Source organism: Cyrtonyx montezumae, unplaced genomic scaffold (assembly GCF_038088225.1).
Source record: "Cyrtonyx montezumae isolate F1298 unplaced genomic scaffold, pur_monq_1.0 scaffold_7, whole genome shotgun sequence".
Taxonomy (NCBI): Eukaryota; Metazoa; Chordata; class Aves; order Galliformes; family Odontophoridae; genus Cyrtonyx; species Cyrtonyx montezumae.
Window position 1 is genome coordinate 10,791,181 of NW_027072078.1, and position 18,491 is coordinate 10,809,671.

General features: G+C 40.2%; 1 protein-coding gene across 2 annotated transcripts in view; it reads right to left on the reverse strand.

The window, feature by feature from the left end:
• Window positions 1–3,694: 3,694 nt before the first annotated feature.
• The window catches only part of LOC136057594 (hyccin 2-like), a 73,337-nt gene continuing 58,540 nt past the window's right edge, over window positions 3,695–18,491 (reverse strand). For both annotated transcript variants that reach the window (XM_065750360.1, XM_065750361.1), the window contains 15 exons: window positions 18,116–18,259; window positions 17,745–17,831; window positions 16,806–16,898; window positions 15,533–15,564; window positions 14,157–14,214; window positions 13,120–13,298; window positions 12,473–12,571; window positions 10,703–10,812; window positions 9,890–10,022; window positions 9,396–9,492; window positions 7,539–7,685; window positions 6,714–6,885; window positions 6,359–6,420; window positions 5,521–5,639; window positions 3,695–4,835 (listed from right to left, as the gene is read on the reverse strand). In XM_065750360.1, the coding sequence (XP_065606432.1) occupies window positions 4,749–4,835; window positions 5,521–5,639; window positions 6,359–6,420; window positions 6,714–6,885; window positions 7,539–7,685; window positions 9,396–9,492; window positions 9,890–10,022; window positions 10,703–10,812; window positions 12,473–12,571; window positions 13,120–13,298; window positions 14,157–14,214; window positions 15,533–15,564; window positions 16,806–16,898; window positions 17,745–17,831; window positions 18,116–18,259 (1,619 nt within the window). In that variant the 3' untranslated portion in view covers window positions 3,695–4,748. The remainder of the gene's footprint in view (window positions 4,836–5,520; window positions 5,640–6,358; window positions 6,421–6,713; window positions 6,886–7,538; window positions 7,686–9,395; window positions 9,493–9,889; window positions 10,023–10,702; window positions 10,813–12,472; window positions 12,572–13,119; window positions 13,299–14,156; window positions 14,215–15,532; window positions 15,565–16,805; window positions 16,899–17,744; window positions 17,832–18,115; window positions 18,260–18,491) is intronic.

Consider the following 18,491-nt stretch of genomic DNA (forward strand, 5'->3'; position numbering starts at 1 on the left):
GAAAAAAACATGAAGTGGGGGAACACAGTCAAGAGTTTAGTATCTTATAGAGACTATCCAAATGCAAGCTGAATGAAGATGTTCTGAATTGGTTCAGTATAGCATTGTATTGTATGTTCACACAATGTTTGGGATATAGATTGTCATCTACCAGATTCCTAATAAATTCTTGTTTCAGGCTGCTGAAAAGTGATTTACCCAATAACTGGGGTGCACTTGAATAAATTTACTGTTATTGTATTCAATATTGTTACATGTATTTGATAATCACACCACCCAAGGTTTAGTTTGGGTAAAATAAAAACATCTGACTTGCCTCCATTTTCAAGCTTACACAGCAGTTCTACTTTACTGGGATTATGTCAGTACAAGTCACTGAAATTTTAGTTAATAAAGCTCTCAATAATAGTTAAAGCAGTATTGATCACTGGTTTGCATTAACAGTTTCAACAAGACAGCTCATGTATCTATATAGAGCACAATTGAGGCATTTGGTGCTAGTATTCAATTGCAAATCCTGCCATTAATACAAAAGTAAGGGTGGTAGTTGGTTTGGGGATGTTTTGACTTTTTTTTTAAATAGAGGGTCTCTACTAAAAAAACTTAAGAAGTTTTTTATTTTGTTAATATGCTATAACACACTTCCCATTCTCAAGACAGGTTAATTGAATATGTTTTCTTTTAAAATCAATTTCTATACTTGTGGCTCTTAATTACAGGATTAATAAAACTGATCAAGTAGCATTTCCATTATCAATAATGATTGGAGGAGTTTCATGTTTCATTTGTTTCCTTTTTCAAAGGAGATGACTTATCTTACCATCTCTGGATTACATACACGTCAGAAGAATATTTAAACAAACTGAAAATACTTCCATTGCCAATGTATAAATATCTGAATGACATTTTTAAATTTAGTTAATAAAACTAGTTTATTTAGCAAGATCTTTTCTGTGCTGCACACAGCACCTTGGTACATTTGAGTCCTGTGTGAACTTGGAGCTTTGTTTGAAGACTGCAGGAAGAATTAGCTGCAGTAGTTAAAATCATCAGGGTTCTAGGAAATATTTCTCCAGAACTTATATGATCTTTCAGCTGGAGAGGGTCTAACTGAAGACTATGCCCGTTCTCAGCAGAGCACTGCTAGAAATGCCCTAGTAAAACGTGAAGAAGCTGTTGTGCTACCTAGGCTTTCCTAGCAGTCTTACACACTGAGAATGCCCTGAAGGCATCCTCTCTAGAACTTTGATGTACAACTTCTGGTGGCAAGGCTCTGGTCCCAGCCTCACTTTAAAGTAACTTAGCCACACTGTCAACCATTTTAAGCCCCCTCTTTCATACCTTACTTTGCCCTCTTGTTTAATAAAACAACTTCAAACCAGGAAACAGACAGCCCGCTTCACTTTAAGAACATGTTACTTCTTCAGCCTTCTAAGCGTACCTAGCAGAGTGATGTGATATACAAGGAGATCTCAACCCACGCTGTACAAGGGACCTAGTCCTAGTAGTGTTTATGTTGCAGTTTTTCTACTAGAATAAAAATAGAATTCTCAGACATTATGGAGGTGATGCTTTAAGTGTAATTGTGCGTGCCTTGTTCCGTTTAAAAACAAATGGAGAAAGTTGACTAAATTCATTATTATCTGAAACTGCTAAGGCCATATAAAACCAATCATCAATGCCACAAAGATGGCTAAGTATCAAAGTGGGAGGAAATTTCTTCCTCTCCAAATAAAAGGGGGGCTGTACAGCTGTCAGAGCACTTGTTTTTGAACTCTACAGCTAACGTAGACACTTTTAGTGGTTCTAATGGTAGCCTAAGCAGCTATAGGCAGGAACTAATGTGTTCTGCGGAGTTTTGGAATTGCAGCCTATGAAACACATACCTCCAAAGGAGAACATCAGTTAGAAATCATAGAATCAATTGAGTTGGAAGGGACCCTTAAAGGTCATCTAAGCCAACTCCCCAGAAATGAACAGAGACATCCACAGATAAATCAAGCTGCTCATATTTCTGTCCAGCCTGACCTTGAAAGTCCCCAAGAATGGGGGGGCATCCACCACCTCCGGGCAACCTGTTACAGTGCCTCACCACCATTATCATAAAAAACTTTTTCCTCATATCCAGACTAAATCTCCCCTTTTACTTTGAAAGTAATTCAAGTACATTTCCCCACCACAGACCCTGCTAAAGAGTCTGTCCCCTTCCTTCTTATAGTCCCCCTTTAGACACTGAAAGACTCTCAGGTCTCCCCACAGCCTCCTCCAGGCAGAACAGTTGCAGCTCTCTGCCTGATCTAATAATGCAGGTGTTTGATACCTTGGATCACTTTTTGTGGGCCTCCTCCAGACATGCTCCAACAAGTCTGTGTCTTTCCTGCACTGAGAATTCCACATCTGGATGCAGTACTCCACGTGAGGTCGCAACAGCACAGAGCAGAAGGGCAGGATCATCTCCCTTGACCTGCTGACTATACTTTTGTCACAGCCCAGGATATGGTTGGCTTTTTGGGCTGCGAGGGCACACTGCTGGCTCAAGTCCAGCTTACCATCCACCAGTACACTCAAGTCCATTTTGAAAGGGCTGTGCTCTATCCTTTCAGCCCCCAGCCTGTTGACAGTGGGGGTTGCCATGATGCAGGTGCAAGACTTGGACTGTGTACAGCTTGCCAAGCTACTTTTCCAGCACGTCAGGATGGTTGAAGTCCTCCAGCAGGAGGAAAGTCTGCAATGTGATGTCTCTTGTAGCTAGAAAAAAGGCAGCCTCATCAACAGGCTATGCTTGATCAGGCAGCCTGTAGCAGACTCCAAACACAAGGCTCCCTTTGTTGCCTCAGTCTCTAACTCATGCATAGGCTTTTGATTTGCTTGTGGTCATTCTTCTGGGACAACTCTTCACACTCTATTCCTTCCTTGATGTAGAAGGCAATGCTTCCTTCTCTCCTTCTGTGCCTGTTCCTTCTGAACAACTTGTAACCATTGACAGCCACACTCCAGTCTTGGGAATCACCCCACCAGGCTTCAGTGATGGTTACTACATCACGGTCTTCTAGTAGCACAGTGCCTTCCAGCTCCTCCTGTTTGTTTCCCAAGTTGTGTGTTGGTGTACAAGCACTTCAGCTGGGCAGCCAGCTTTGGTGTCTTCTTGGAGAATAACTCCTTCATTCCTTTAAGAATTTTCCTCAAGTTTCCTTGCCTTCTCCTGTTGCCTCAGATGTTCTGGGGAAGAAAGCTGGAGAGTACTGCTGGTACGTACCAGTTTCCCCTCCTATCACACTTCAGTGAAGTTAAATAGCTCCTATATTTGAAGAATCGATTTGGCACTGAGAGAAGTAGCTATCCCATGTTCTCAATATATATCCAAGTTAGGCTGTAAACCTCTGTCCTGTTGCTTCTGTCCATGGAAGGTATACTGCGGGGTATATGCCAGCGAGGGGTAACAAAATCTTTCCATGTGATGTTCTGGTTCTTTTCTAAAGCTATATACTGGCATTACAAGGCATACAAACTATTTTTAATTTTGATACCTTAAAAGAATATAAAATACTTTTCTTAATTAGTTTGAAGTCTTCCACACCCTGCATGAGGATTTGCACAGGTATATGGAACAATGAAAATGAGGCTTTCACGTAACTTCCAGAAAGATCTCTTATCTTCCTGTAATATAAAAACACATGTAGAAGATGAGAGAAGCTAATGAAAATTAATAAAGTACTTTATTTGATTGATTTGAACTATTACAACATTGAGCTGTAACACAGCTACCAAGTATTAGACATCGGAGTCCCTGAAGTCTGATTAGCAGACTACAGTTGACAAAACTAGGGCTTACTCTCACATACCTGAGAAACACAGTGAAGGAAAGCTGTGAAACTTCAACACTCTCCCAGCCTCTAAGGGGTACAAAAAGGGAGAGCTTGCAAGTGGCATTTAAGGCCTCCTCCACAATCAATGGATACTCCTAATGTAAAAAAATACGTATATACAAACTTTTTTTTTTTTATAAAGTAAATTAAACTTCACAGCCTCTTCATATTTTTGGATTACAAATTGGAAAGTAGACGAAAGAAGCTGGACCATCTCACCTGCACCAAGAGGTAATCTAAGCTGTGATGGACTCAAGTTGTTACCTAAATCCTCTGATAAAAGAATTCCATTTTGGGGAAAAGTCCTTCAGTTTCACTGCAAGAATTTAATAAGTTACTCACAGTATCCCAAACCTGCTCATATTCCTTGTGCAGTCAATGCAGGTCTCTTAGCATTAATAAATCTTGGCTTCATATGCTGGAAGCCAATCTCGTCTAGCTGGTAAAGGAGTGCCAGAAAGCACTCAGTTGAGGAAAAAAAATCCATCACCGGTACAAACTAAAGCTCTGACCATCTAGTGGTTTGCACTTCCCATGTGAACTGCTCCAACCAAGCCTTTATACCTGGATAAAGAGCAGAAGGCACAATCTTATCAAGTTAGTTCTCCTGACTATAGTTGGCTGTGTAGATATGAAGAGGGCATCGTCTGAGCTAAGAGACAAAGCAGATAAATCTAACTTCAGAGCAAGAAATAGCTTGCTTGCAGAAGTTATCATTCCGAACTACCTGAAGTAGCAAACAAGAAACATTGTTCATTACAGTTAATACATTTCAGTAAGTAGTCCAGCAGCTTTGAGACTGAAGAGAAAAATCTGAGTATAGGCTCCTCTCCAGCAGCCCTTGAGAGCAATTGCCATAGTTGTTTTGGGAACAGACAGACGTTACACATCTTCATCCTCTTTCTCTAAGAAGTCGGTCAAGGTACTGTCATCTACAGGTATTAATAAGTATTCCACACCATCAGCTCCCTGAGAACAGACATGCAATACACATTCTGTTAACGTCAGTGCATAGTGCAAGGCAAGCCATTAGATAGCACTGCAACACTTACTTTTAATACTTGCAGCCAGGATGAGAGCTGGCAAGCATTGTGAAGACTACATGCCTAAAACCAGGAACATTTCCCTAGAGATACACTGGAAATGCACAAATACTCAGAAAACACAAAGCTTCTGGTGGGCTACGCTACTGTATCACTACACATCTCTACACCAGATTCCCACATCTAGCAGTGCTACACTCCCTCATTATTAGGACTACTCTGCACTCTTCTGCCATGAAAATACAGGTAATTATTTGAATCACACTGTCAGGCTCCAACATCCATTACTTCTCAAAGTCTTCAGGAAGTTGTGCTCCACAGAGACCTGCAAGTTGCTGAGTAAAATAACCACACTTGTTTCTTTTGTTTTGGTTGTGGGGTTTTTTTGTTTGTTTTTACAGCCCCCTATCCATATGAAGTGTTCACTGATCGGAGTTACAGAAAGACCTGCAATTACAGAATCTCAGTGCTTTGCTAGTCCCCAGGTGCTTCAAACTGCAAAGCCTCACTGAGAGCCACGCACTTGTGTCTTAGGTATACTTCTAAGGAAGAAGGCAGCTTTTTGTTTAAGATAAATGAATCCCCAGAAGTACTGTCTTTCTGCAACTCACCCGCTTGGTCCGAATGAGCTTGTGGTCCCTAAATTCTGTCAGCTGTGCCCTGAGCGTTAGGTCACTGTTTACAAGGAAGGCCTCTCGACACCGCTGGTAGAAGTCTTGGAAAGAGAGGCCTGGAGACAGAGAAGGGCGAGAACAAGGATCTGAAACCATTTTTCCAAGTCTAACAATATACATTTTGCCTATCTACAAACACTACTTTGGCTTACACCACAACGTCTACAGCAACAATATCACTTCAAGTACACGGCCAAGATAATAATTCAGTAATCAACAGAAAACAGTTGATTCACCATTCCAGTCACCCTGTCTGCCTAATAAAATCTTAATGGCACTTCCCAGCATAACAAATCTCTCAATTTCTAACTCTTCTACCTCACTTCCATCTTTCTGCACCAATAACATGCTGCTCATCCTTTGCAGCATCTGTTAAGACCGTGACAGAGTATTCTACACAGATCCTAGAAAGCAGGGACACATTGGAGATCACTTAGGAACAGTATGGAAATTGAATCTCCTGTTTTCCCCTGGTTCATTAAGCACTGTTGTTGTGCAAGTTCATAATCTCCCTCAATTTTAATTTTGTAACCCCAATCCCCTCAGTGGTCCCAACAACATCTAAACATGAAAGCAAACAACAGTAAGAGAAGGGTAGAATCAAGCTAGTCTATCTGGCACTAATACAAAGACTGTCTATACTGCTGAGACTCACTGAACCAAGAAGTACAGCTCTTTTGTTGCTGATGATATTAAAAAAAAAAAAAAGCCAGTGCTACTGTTACTGAGTTAGCAATGCCACTCTCAAACAAGTGAGGAAACAGTAAGTATGCACCTGGGTAAGATGGGTTGTCCTTGTTCTCCAGCTGGTACTGAGCAAGCAGTCTGAATATCCCCCTAGGTTAAGGGATGAAAGGGGGAAAACCAAAGAAAAAAAACATTAGCAAATATTATTTCTCCCTCGACCAGGACTCTGTGCACATGCAGTTGCTGGCTAGAGCTTAATTCCATTTAAAGTAACCAACCACATGAAAACCAGATCCCATTGTTTCCATCTTGAAAACTGCTGTCAGAAAACAGGCATACGCCTCCCAGGAGGCAATCCCTAACAGTTAACACAGAAGTCCAGAGTAACCTGGTGAAGACTGGATCCTCAGCAGGTGCTACTGTGAAGTCTGTCAGTGTCTTACCTGGCATTGGGAGTGAGGCTGTGCAAGACGTGCATTAGAGAGCTCAAAGCCAAAGATCCAGATTGCTGTACTAACAGTGAGTTTTCATAAGATGTTTCTTCCACATAAGGACTAAATGTGGTCGTCTCATACCAAAGCCAATTGTAGAGACTTTGCTTTGCCTGATCCCACACTAGACAGGAAGGAAAAAGAACAGACAGAAGTTGGAGGGTTAGCTTTTTTCAGATACAAAATATATAATATTATAATGTGCTTAGATCTACTGAAGTATTTGAGGGGAAAAAAAAGTATGCTTGTGAAATTAACAGTACATGCACCCAGACAGCTGCAGTTCAGGCAAGACAATTATCTACTACAGAAGACTTGCACACATCCCCTTTTCATACCAGCTTCACGGGCATGCTGTAAATGATTCCAGAATCAGCAGAGTGAAGAGAATTTTTGATAAAATTGTTTAAATGTAGTGACACACATAGCATCCAATCTCCATTTCAGTAAGTCACTAAATCAAAGGGTGCCAGAAGCTTGGAGGTTGTTTTGCTTGTTTTGTGAACACTGTTGCTCTTTTGTTGCTTTTGTGGTAGTTTTTTTTGTTTGTTTGTTTGTTTGCTTTCAATATTATAATCAGAGACTGGTAGTTCTTAGCATCTTTATTCAGTTTGGGTTGCACAAGGCCACTGTTCCAATCAGTGCTTCCAGCTACTTCAGTCATACATACATCACCAGGTCTATTTTGTACACTAAGAGCAATACATGAGCTTATGAAACATGCTCAGCGGGCCCAAAGTAGAATGCAGGTTCTACATTAGGCCCAAGAGGACTCACTGAGAGGAGCATTGATGTGATCGATAGAGGCAATGAGGTAAATGCTAGGCAGAGAGGATAACTGTGCAAGGATCTGCTGACTTCTTTCTCCTCTCAACATCTGGCTGTCCAGGTTATGAATGAGGACATAGAGCTCTAAAGATGAATCTGCAAGGTCAGAAAAAACAGTACAGAACCAATCAAAGAAACTGTACACAAAGCAGTTTCCCATTCCCAGAGCTGTCTAGGACAAGTCTATTCCACCAGGCTCAACATTCACCACTCCAGTATCAAATGACTTTCCCTGTACAGCTTACTCAGATGCCTGTACCACACTCTGTATTTCTGAGCAGCTAAAAGGCTCTCTCTCAGTTCCTTATATGTCAGTTTTTAATCACAGCTGCTGTTCTTCCTGCAACTAAAGTTTTTTATTAAAAAAAAAAAAAAGAAACAACAAAACTTTCCTCTTGCTCAGTGTATTACCAGGGATTGTCCTTTTCACTATAGTCTTCAGTCCTGTGATTCTGATCATTCAAATGTATTTCAGGAGAGATGTCTAAGCACAGTTTGTTCAGCTGCTTTTGAGTTACAGGAGTAGGATCCGTAAGCCCCTTCTCACGCAGTAGAAATACACCTTCTATTCAGGACTGGATCCGCAACACACTAACTTAATTAGGAATCTTACCCATTGTGCACTCAAGGAAATGTACAGACTTAGCCTGGATAATGCTAAGGTTAGTAGTTAGTAATGCTAAGGGTTAGTAGATGCTAACACTTCCAACTTAGCTTGTTGCTGCTGTACTCATTCCCAGGAAACAGCTTTTTTCTGGTTTTCTAGAAACAATTCTGGAAGAGTAGCCAGTTCTTATGCACATGAAAACACACGTGGCTGTCAATGGATATCAACAGTTTCCCAGACTCCCTGTCAGATCAACTGTAATAAATACACGACACTGATCTATGCAGGTTCAAGCAGGTACTGCTGTTAATCAGTTAATCTTCTTCAGTTAGTCCCACCAGAAACATTAACATAGGGATGGAGAATTAAGTGTACACTTTTAAACATTTACGTTCTACAAAATCAGGATTCCACAGCAATATCTTGTGTATGCATAAGCAATATAACATACATACAAAGAAAATTCAGCAGGCATTCAGTGTGCCCATACCCATTTAACTCTGATTATAAAGCCATTTCTGAACTGACATTTCTATTTCATCGTAATGTCGGTATTTACATAAGTTAAAATTACACTACTACTCCACTAAATAATGTACACGAAAGCTTTAATTCAGCCTATTCTGAAATTTATGGAAAGATCCTCCCTGGCACCAAAATTTTCCAGAGGAGCTCAAGGGACTTGGGATCAATAAACGTCATTTGAACTGTTTGCAAGTTCTTCATGCTTCTCATTTCAGAGAGGTTTATATCAGGTCCTCCAGCAGTGACTCAGAGCCACCTTCCCTCATGTAACTGCAATCTAGCTATCCCATGCTCCATCACAAAACTTAACTACAGAAACATCACATGAGTAAAGCACAGAGGCAGTGTGCTAAATGCAAAAGAGATGAGCATTTCTGTTTGCCAAAGGGCTTGGTAGCCTCCAGCTTACCAGAGTACTCAGACTCTCCTCCATCCTTTCTTATAGAATTCTGTATGTTAAACACTGACAGCATGGAATTGTGTACACATTTATTCGTGGTCATAAACTACAAGACAAGAAAGCACTAACTACAACAGACTAAGATAACTGTAACAGCATATATAAAAATAATGACCAAAGAAAACGTCCAAGTTTTCCTAAAAGTAAGCAATGTCTACCATTTACATGTTTAAATTTTATATATATATATATAAAAACAAGTAAGTCATTTTACCTTCTTTAAATCTTTTCATGATGAATTCAAGTTGATCAAATGGGCTGCGGAAGGTCCCTATGTGGTCCAATACCTCCTCTGTGATGGAGTTGAGAACCTGGAACAGAAAATAGCAGTCACCATTACCCCTTATGAAGGGCACTAAATGACCCACTGCAGAAATCTGAAAGTTATCTTTGACTGCCATGACAGAGACACTGTGATTTTTACCATGTTTCCCTGAACAGTCAAAATAAACAAGAAATTGCTTGTTCTTCTCAAAACTATGACATAATTCTTTAGACTGAGGAATACTTTACTGATAAGAACAGCATTTATTTTGAAAACACAATTCATTTCTTTGAACTCTTAAAAAAAGAGACTGGAATTTTTCTTCATTCAAGAGTCTGTTGCTACAGGATGTAGGAAGCTTTCCTCAACATTTTACACTGAAAACTTTAGAGGCATCTGTAAGACAGAGTGGTTAGATAAAAACAAGCTTTTCTCACACTTACAGATTTCACAGTGATGCTGGGAAAGTATCCGTTAACCACAAGGTGAACAGAATCCTGGAGCACAGATGTACGAAACTTCTCTAACAAATCATGCTTTGATCCAAGTCCATAAAGCACAATATTAAAACCCAAGCTGAAGAGAACAAACATTAAATTAAAAAAAAGTACAAGTCTATACATTCTGATTATCATTAAGCAAAATGATCCACTGCAATCTTGCTTCCAAAAATATATGTTTCTAGGGAATGTCAGCTCTAGGCTTAACTTCAGCTCACAGCAGACACATAACAATGGTTAAACCAGATGATCTTAGAGGTCTTTTCTAACCCTAACAATTCTACGGTTCTCTTCTATGATTCTGTAAGGTTAGCTGCAAGAAATCTAATGTACAGCATATACATTCCAGTTGAAGTAGTGTTTTGGCAGATAGATGCAAAAAATTTAGTGACACATCTATGCCAAACAACGGGATTGTCCAAGAATGATACCAGAACTGCATTTTCAATGTAATGAAGGCTAACAAACATTCAGTCCTACAACACCTGATTGTATTAAATGTTTACCATGGGTCACAGGCACTACAAGATTTTTTTGAGGAATAGGAAAAGCATCACCTTGACCAGAAGTGTCAGCTCACTCAAAACGTACTGAACAAAGGTAAGTTGCTGAACAACTGTCACTGCCTTCAGTATCACATTTGGATGCTTCTTTCACACTGCTGCATACATCCACAGGACGTTGCCGATATGAGGGTAGATTTACTAGCAGTGTCTGTTTGCCAGGCATCTTCAGTGGTCCTCACTGGATACTTACTGTAATTGCAGCATCCACTTTGAAAATAGGGACTCATATTGCTGGTTTAACTCTTTAATTTCAGCAGCATAAGCAAGGGAAGTTTTTTGCAGAAGGTCATGCAACGTTTGCTGTGTTGAAAAAGAGGTAAGATGTCAGTAATTCAGAGCTAAGAAAAAACAGGATGTATGCCTGGAGTCCTTACAAATACCCCTCCAGTATGCTCCCTAGCTAAGGATTACAAGGGTTTTCACCAACAGTGCACACAATTCATGTTTCTCTATGTACTTCCCTGTGAGAGCTAACCACAGTTTTGCTAATAGAAAAAAAAAAAAAAAGAAAAAAAGAAAATAGTAGGGAGTAAATGACCTTATTATAGGAAATGGTAACCAGACTAGGACTAGAAATGAGCTCTGTGCCGCTCCACATCATGTTTTACCTTTTCCTGCTGCATACAGGAAAACCACTATAGAAACATGGACATGCTCAGAACTTAAAAGAGCAAACACTGTACTAGGAAAATACCAACAGCACAACCTTATTCACAGGAACAAGGGCTCCAGTCAGCATGCTTAGTAATGGTTCATATGTCTGTACGCAAAAGAACGCTCATAAATATCATCATAGAAAATAAACACAGACACTGCAGAAAGGAAATAATTTGAAGCCAACAGCCAAATATCAAGAATTTCAAGTTTCAAATTATCAAGAACCTAAGGATTAACTCAGCTTTAAAACATGCTGAGGTGTTGATGTTTGAACAGCACAGTAATGTAACAAATGATAATATATCTACAGTGACCTCTGTTTTTCTTCAATTTTAACAGCTTTGCTTTTCATGTAATAAATAGTTTACACAATAAGCAGCTCCAGTCTATCTATCAAACAAAATACTTGAGAGGCAGAACTGCTGAACTTTCTTTAGTGCCAGCAGGAGATCTAATACTGAAAGCCTAGATTTTGCTTCGGAGTTGTTATGAAAGAACTTGTTAAGAATCTAGATGCTAACTCTGGGTAGCAATTCTAGATGACAGTAGGCATTAGGCTATCTCTGTATTTTGCAACTATAAAAAAAAAAAGACAGGCACAAAAAGAGTCACAGACACAAGAGTATTCATGTATTTTTGCAAGCTTCCCTGGTACCTGTACATACTTGTCCCTCTAAGGTACAATTGTTCACTTCAAACTGGCTGTAAAAATGACATATATGGGGGAAAAAACAAAAAAAGAACAAACCAGTAGTTCAGTCACATTTAGACAGTTTATTTCTTCTAGAAACTGAAAGAAGATATAGTGATTCAAAACTAAGTGGTAACATTTAGAGTTGTCCCAGTCCTGCACAGGGCTTGACTCCAAAATGCACAAATGAAAGGGACTTCCTCTCCTCTACACGTAATCAAGACCACTTAATTAAATGAAAAACTGCTGGTTTGGTGATAATTTTTACAGCAGGTCTCTACAATTCTGCCTCTCCTCCAAAATCAATTTTTAATCTGCTCTAGTAACCACAGCTTTCAATTGTCCGCACACCTTGCAACACCCCCCTACACCTCTCCTTCTGTCTCAAGCCCACACAGCTAAGCAATAGCCTGCTAGCAGTACTCCTGCTCAGAGCAGGGCGGCATAAAGGAGATATGATGCTTGAAATGCTAACCTCTGTCTAATTCAGTGTTACCAACAAGAATTTCATCAGTAGTTAAAACTGAAAATAGCAACATTAGGCAGTTTTGATGAGGGAAACAACCAAAAAAATCCAAAGCTGTTAGCTGTGCAATTCACTCTTAAGTGTACCTGATCCAATCTTTTCCTCCGTAACTTCTGCAGCGTTCGGTCCGAAGTGAGCACTTTGGAACTACTATGAGCTTCAAAGTATTCCTCTACCAGGTTGCTCTAAAAAGGGACAGGAAGATCATCCATGTTTTGCAAACTATTTACCCTTCTCCTGCTGTATCCATAAGCATGTCAGAAGATGACCAGTATGAGTTATCTTCTGGATTTCTATTAATTCTTACTCTGTATTTGCAAAACTGGCCCCTGTAGTAGCATTCTGCCAAAGCTAACCCATTCAGAGGGCTCTTTCCCAGAGATAAAAACAGAATGGAACACACTGTGGGGCATCCATTGTGCTGGAAGGAAATAAAGCTGAATGCCAAGTTAGAAAGTAGAGCGCGATTCTTTCAGCACTATAGAGTCAATTTCCTCATCATTTCTCAATACAAGGTCTCTTCCTTCAAAGAAATATTAGACCTCATTTTGTAGCTGCTGAGGCTCACACAATGCCCATCTAGTAGGGATTGCTCAGAAGTACAGCAAAAGCCAACGCAGCTGGTTTGATTTGAAACAACCATCTTCCCCATGCGTGTTCACTAACAGCACATTGTTACTGAACATCCATCCCTTCACTCTTGCTGGCTCAGTGGCGTTCTCCGCACACTCACCATCTTGTCCTTTTTTTTTGTTAGGGTTTTTCTAGAAGGAGGTGTAGATACAGCCTTAGTTTTTGCTGGGGTCTTCTGTTGCGATAAAACAGTACTGGCTTCTTTCTGTACTTCTTCCACCTCCTCTTCTGAGCAGGATGCAGAATATTCACTCTCACTTTCTAATTGAGCATCTGAAGCTAGGGGATAAGTTTAAGGTTAAAAGCAATCAATGAATTCTTATGATTCTATAAGAATGCATTTTGCATAAATTCTCGCTCTCGATGGTTTTCAAGCACGTGATTCCTAAGTATATTTCAGAGAAAAGTAAAAACAAGGCTTAAGAGGACAGCAAATACACAATCATTTTGTTCCAGTTTTCAACTCAGAAACTGTTTAGTAAAAATCTGCCCATTGATGCCAACTAAGAAACATAATCCCATTCTAAAATGTCAATAAACAAAGATGATCAATTTCCTTCTTTCCCTTTCAATCAATTTTCCTTCTTTCCCTCTACATCAGCTTTTTACAAATATCAATCATGCAACTTGCATTATCTTCTAGTTACACTCTGCAAAATAGGTTTTGTAAAACATCTCTGTGAACAATGCTGATTCAAGTGTACAGACAGATTCTGGCTGAGTCTTGGTCTCTCAACACAAGGAATAGGAGACGAAATGTCACACACTGAACTGTCCTCTGGTCTCAGCCTGAGCGTATAGCTAAGCAGTTACTGAAAAAAGTTACCATAAGCAACTGTGCCAAAGTGAAGTGTCAACACAGGTAGGATTACTCAGTTTTGCCTCTTCCGATCACATCTCTGAAGCTCAGCAATTGGGTGCTTCTAACCCTTCTACCCTATTCCTACATAGCAAAACGTATAGAAAAGGTCTATGCAGACTTCCCCAGGGATGTTTCTGTTCGCTCTGCAGGATTAACCAGACTGCTTCAGTTCAGCTGCTGCTACAGGGCAAAGCCTGCGAGCAGGTGTGAAACATCCTTCTTTGAACACAGTGCCTCACTGACTACAGAAGCTGACTACAAAGCTTCATCTTTACCTGCTAGTCTCTTTCGGAGCCTGTAAGGTGTGGTAGACACAAATTCGTTCTTTTTAGTCTGTATTAGTAGAAAAAAAAAAAAGAGAAAAAGAACAAACAAACACACGCATTAGAAGAAATCGCACATACCTCCCCAAAACAGCCTTCTGCCAAGCAAAGAGTAGAATCAGGTTTAATTTCCAAGCTATTTCAGCCCACAAGAAACTGGGAGAGCAGAAGCAATAAGTCTGGAGAGTTCCCATTCACAGCTAGAGAGAGGCAGGATCAGGTTCCAAAAAGGGCTTAATTCTTCTAACTAACATCCTGGGATAAGGAGTAGAAAATGATGAAATCTTTAAACAAGATGCCAAAATTGGCCCCTTAGCAAGAGTCAGACAGAATACAAACTGGAAATGCTTCTGCTTCCCTGAGCAGTCATTTATCCTCTACATCACATTGCATGCTAAGGATCACTTGGAAGTCAACTATGAAAACAACTATCAGAACATCAAGCAGACTGCTCAGAATTCAGAGCCCAGAAGGGGTACAGAAAACAGAAACTGAGCATATACTCATGAAATTGTAGTAGCACACATTCCTTACGCGAATACAAACCACGCACCTGACAAAGATACCAGATCAGGTTTGCAATACTTATGTTATCTTAGTTAATCTAGTCAAAGCGGACATGGCATCATCAAGCAGTGAACGTGGCATCCCAAAGCAGCACCTCTTACAGGCATCTCCCATCCAGGAATCTTTCTGCAAAAAGCTCTGCACACATTTCTAGAACAATGTTATGCTGTTTCAGGAACTCAGCTGTTTCACAGCACTTGTTCTCTAACCACCACAACTGACGTGTCTAGACTGCATATATGTCTCTGAAGAATCACAAAAGAAGACATCAACTTCTGGAATATATTTCCTAGTATGACAATTTATGTAGGGTTTTTTTTTGCTTTTTTTTTTTTAATAAACCAATGCTGAATTAAGAAATGGAACAGCATCACCATTCTTAAGTTCTTAAGTTCTATAACAGAACCGCTATGCTTATAATTAATGTTGTTTCTTCCTTTGGTAAGAAAGTGGAAAGCTATGGGTTTAATTGCATATTAAAGAGATTGTTTAATGTCCTCATTTGTGCAATGCAATGAAATAGTCTCCACCCACGCTAATTAAGCTGTCAAATTCACTGACTAGCATACTGACTCAATTCCATAGCCTCGATGAGCAGCAGTTCCAGCTCTCGCTTAAGCTACCCCTGCCCACCTGGAATAGGAGAGATGTGTAATGTGGATGTTTAAGGATCCTTTCCAGAACTGTGTTAATTTGCAGATTCGTGTTTTAGAAGTGCTGGGGGGAATACAATGATAAATCAACAGAGTATCAACACTCACCTTCTGCTGAAGTTGGTTTGAACCTGAACGTTCTGCAAGGGAAGAAACAGCATAGTTCAAAGTATTGCATATTTTCAGAAGCACAAGCTGCTCTATTAGAAAAACAAGCATCCACTGTTTCAAGGGAGCTGATATTCTGGTGTAGTGTACCTGAGTGGTACAGGGGAAGTTATTAGTTCCCCACAGGCAAGAAATGAGAGAACAAAGACAGTGAACGTTATTATCACTGAAGGCAGCTCTTAATTTGGTCACAACTGTGGGAGGCCCTCAACAGGAGGGGACTGAAAGACTTTGGAAAAGGAGCACAATGCCCCAACTCTAAGGGCCGACTCTGATCACAGAGTAACACACTCCTGCCAATTTTGACCTGGACTGACTTTTTGCACCTTCATTCCAAGCATTTAATAACGGCAGGGAAAAGAACTATACAATAAATTGTTAAGCTGCCCTCTTTTCAGCTGGCATAGTTAACTTCCTTCCTAGTAGTTGGTATGGTACCACACTTCTGATTTAGGATGAAAATAATCTTGATAGCACACTGATGTTTTGGCTGTTGCTGAACAGTGCTTACACTAAAGACTTTTCAGCTTTGCATGCTGCACTGTCAGAGAATGGGCTGAGAGAGCACAAGGAGGGAACAGTATCAGTACAGCTGACTCAAACAGACTAAAGGGATATCCCATACCATAGGATGCCATAATAAATAACAAAGCTCAGGCAGGGGGAAGTGTTGGCTTTGGTGGGCACTGGTCAGCAGGTGGCAAGTAATTGTGCATCACTTGCTCTGCGTATTCTTTCATCATCACCATCATCCTTCTTACTATTTTTATCTTATTTTTCTGTCCTAATTAATTGTCTTTATCTCAGCCCACAGGTTTTACCTTCTCTTCCCCATCCCAATGAGGGGGAGCGAACAAATGGATGTGTAGTGCTTAGAGGCCTGCCAAGTTATCCACAACACAATTAAACATGCCCATGCAAACAGTCCCACTGACAGCCCATCTGGTGTTTAACACATCAGCACAGCTCATTAACTCAAGTGCAATCATCTGTGTTGAACACAATCGTCAAGTGTGACAGTAACAGATGAGTGAGAAGTTCATTTTCTCTGCACCAGAAAGACAGAATATAAGATACAACAGAAAGGTGAACAAAAGGCCATGCAAATTCAGCCTACAAAGTTCAGCTGACTAGAATTCCCAAGCACCTGCTTCATGGTGCTAAGAGGAACCTGTTCACTCAGTTTCAGTTCCTCATAGCATCATATACTTACTGCTGCTTTGACGAGTTTTGTCTGTCTTCTTCTCAGGGCACTCAGAGGGATCAGGTAGGACACTTTGTCCCGGTGTCTGGGCTAATTCAGAGGCTGTAGGACACGAAAGGGAAAGAAGTTTCACATGTCAGGTACAAAACTTCCAACTTGATTTTTCAGCAATGGAGTCATACATCAGAAAAAGTCTCCCTAAGTATTAATTTCCCAGCTATTTCAGAGAGTGCACAAGACACATCTTTTTAAATTTTTCCTAACCTTCGAGATTAATATAAACAAGACTAGACAAAAATTTCCAAAACCCAAATTCCTCAGTCAATTCATTTCAAAGTACTGCTTATGCAAAGACTGGGCAAGCTTTGCTCCCTGGAATACTACATATCTTCAAGATTAGAGAAATGCTCTGTTGCGCCCTCTCAGTTCTTTAACACTGCTTGACTGGACAAAGTGGAGCAGCGGGTAGAGAAAACATATCAGTCCCCCCAGAAGGCATGTTGTTATATCCTACTTAACTCTTTCAACTACTTATCAGCTCAGGCTGAAGTTGAATTACTGACCTGAATATGGAATGCCCCAGCTGACTTTTGGGTTGGTTGTTTGCTTCTTCAAATTCTTTGTTATATGAACAGTTATTCTCACATATCCTTTAAAGATATGAAAATAAAAGCCCTGCCACCCTTTGGCACATACACACAAGCTCTTCTTACAGCATTAAAAGACTCCTAACTTTTGTGTATTTATTATAAGTATCTCTTATCCCCACCTTCCTTGCTTTGCTCTAGAGCTGAACTTCTGTTTCTGAGGAAAAACAATTCAGAGCTGGATAAAAGCTACTGAAATAGCACACATATATAACTTAAACGAAGAGATAAATCACATTAACAGAGATACTCAAAACGATCACAGCCAGAGCGAGATGAAAGAAGAAAGAGGAAAACATACCCAGCTCTGCCATTTTATTGGAACGTTTGGGAGTCTGGAATGTGTAAACTTCACCACCACCTACACTTGAGCCATTTGTCATTGATTCTGTGAATAGAAATGTTACTTGTAACCACTGTAAAAATACTAGTATCCCATCTATAGAATAAGGAAGGAGATGCTTTACTATTGGGGTCAAAGGTCTCTTCACACCGTAAGTGGTATGAAATCAGTGTAATAAATTCTAGAAATCATTACCTTCTCCTCTTAGCACAAGCACAGCTAGAGCTAGCGAGTGCACGATAAAAATTTCATAAACAATGTGCAACTTTTTGATACAAAAAGAACCTCCCAAAGTAACATTTGTAGCATAATCCCTGTGCCCCAGGTACCTTCGCCGCACAGGCCTAGAGCAGCAACATAGTTCTTCTCCTCCAGGACCTCCTGAGATTCATCATCTGAGACAGCCTCAAGTTTCTTTACAAGTCTCTTCGTATTGACTATCAACTGAGTTTTGCCCTTCTGAACTTTAATGCCTGCAATTGCAATAAAAGTTCCTTAAAATGAAAGCTATTACTTCATTACTTTTACTGCAATAATGCATAGCTGCTCCCCCTTCACAGACCAAGCTACTGCTGTGCAAAACGCTGGGCAAATGCAAAGCAGAAAAGGCTTGCTGCTAACAGAACAGCTGGTCTGTATCAGGGCAATCAGCTGCCCCAGAGCAGTTAGTCCCTCCTTTACCAGAGAAGCTAGCCATTGCAGCTG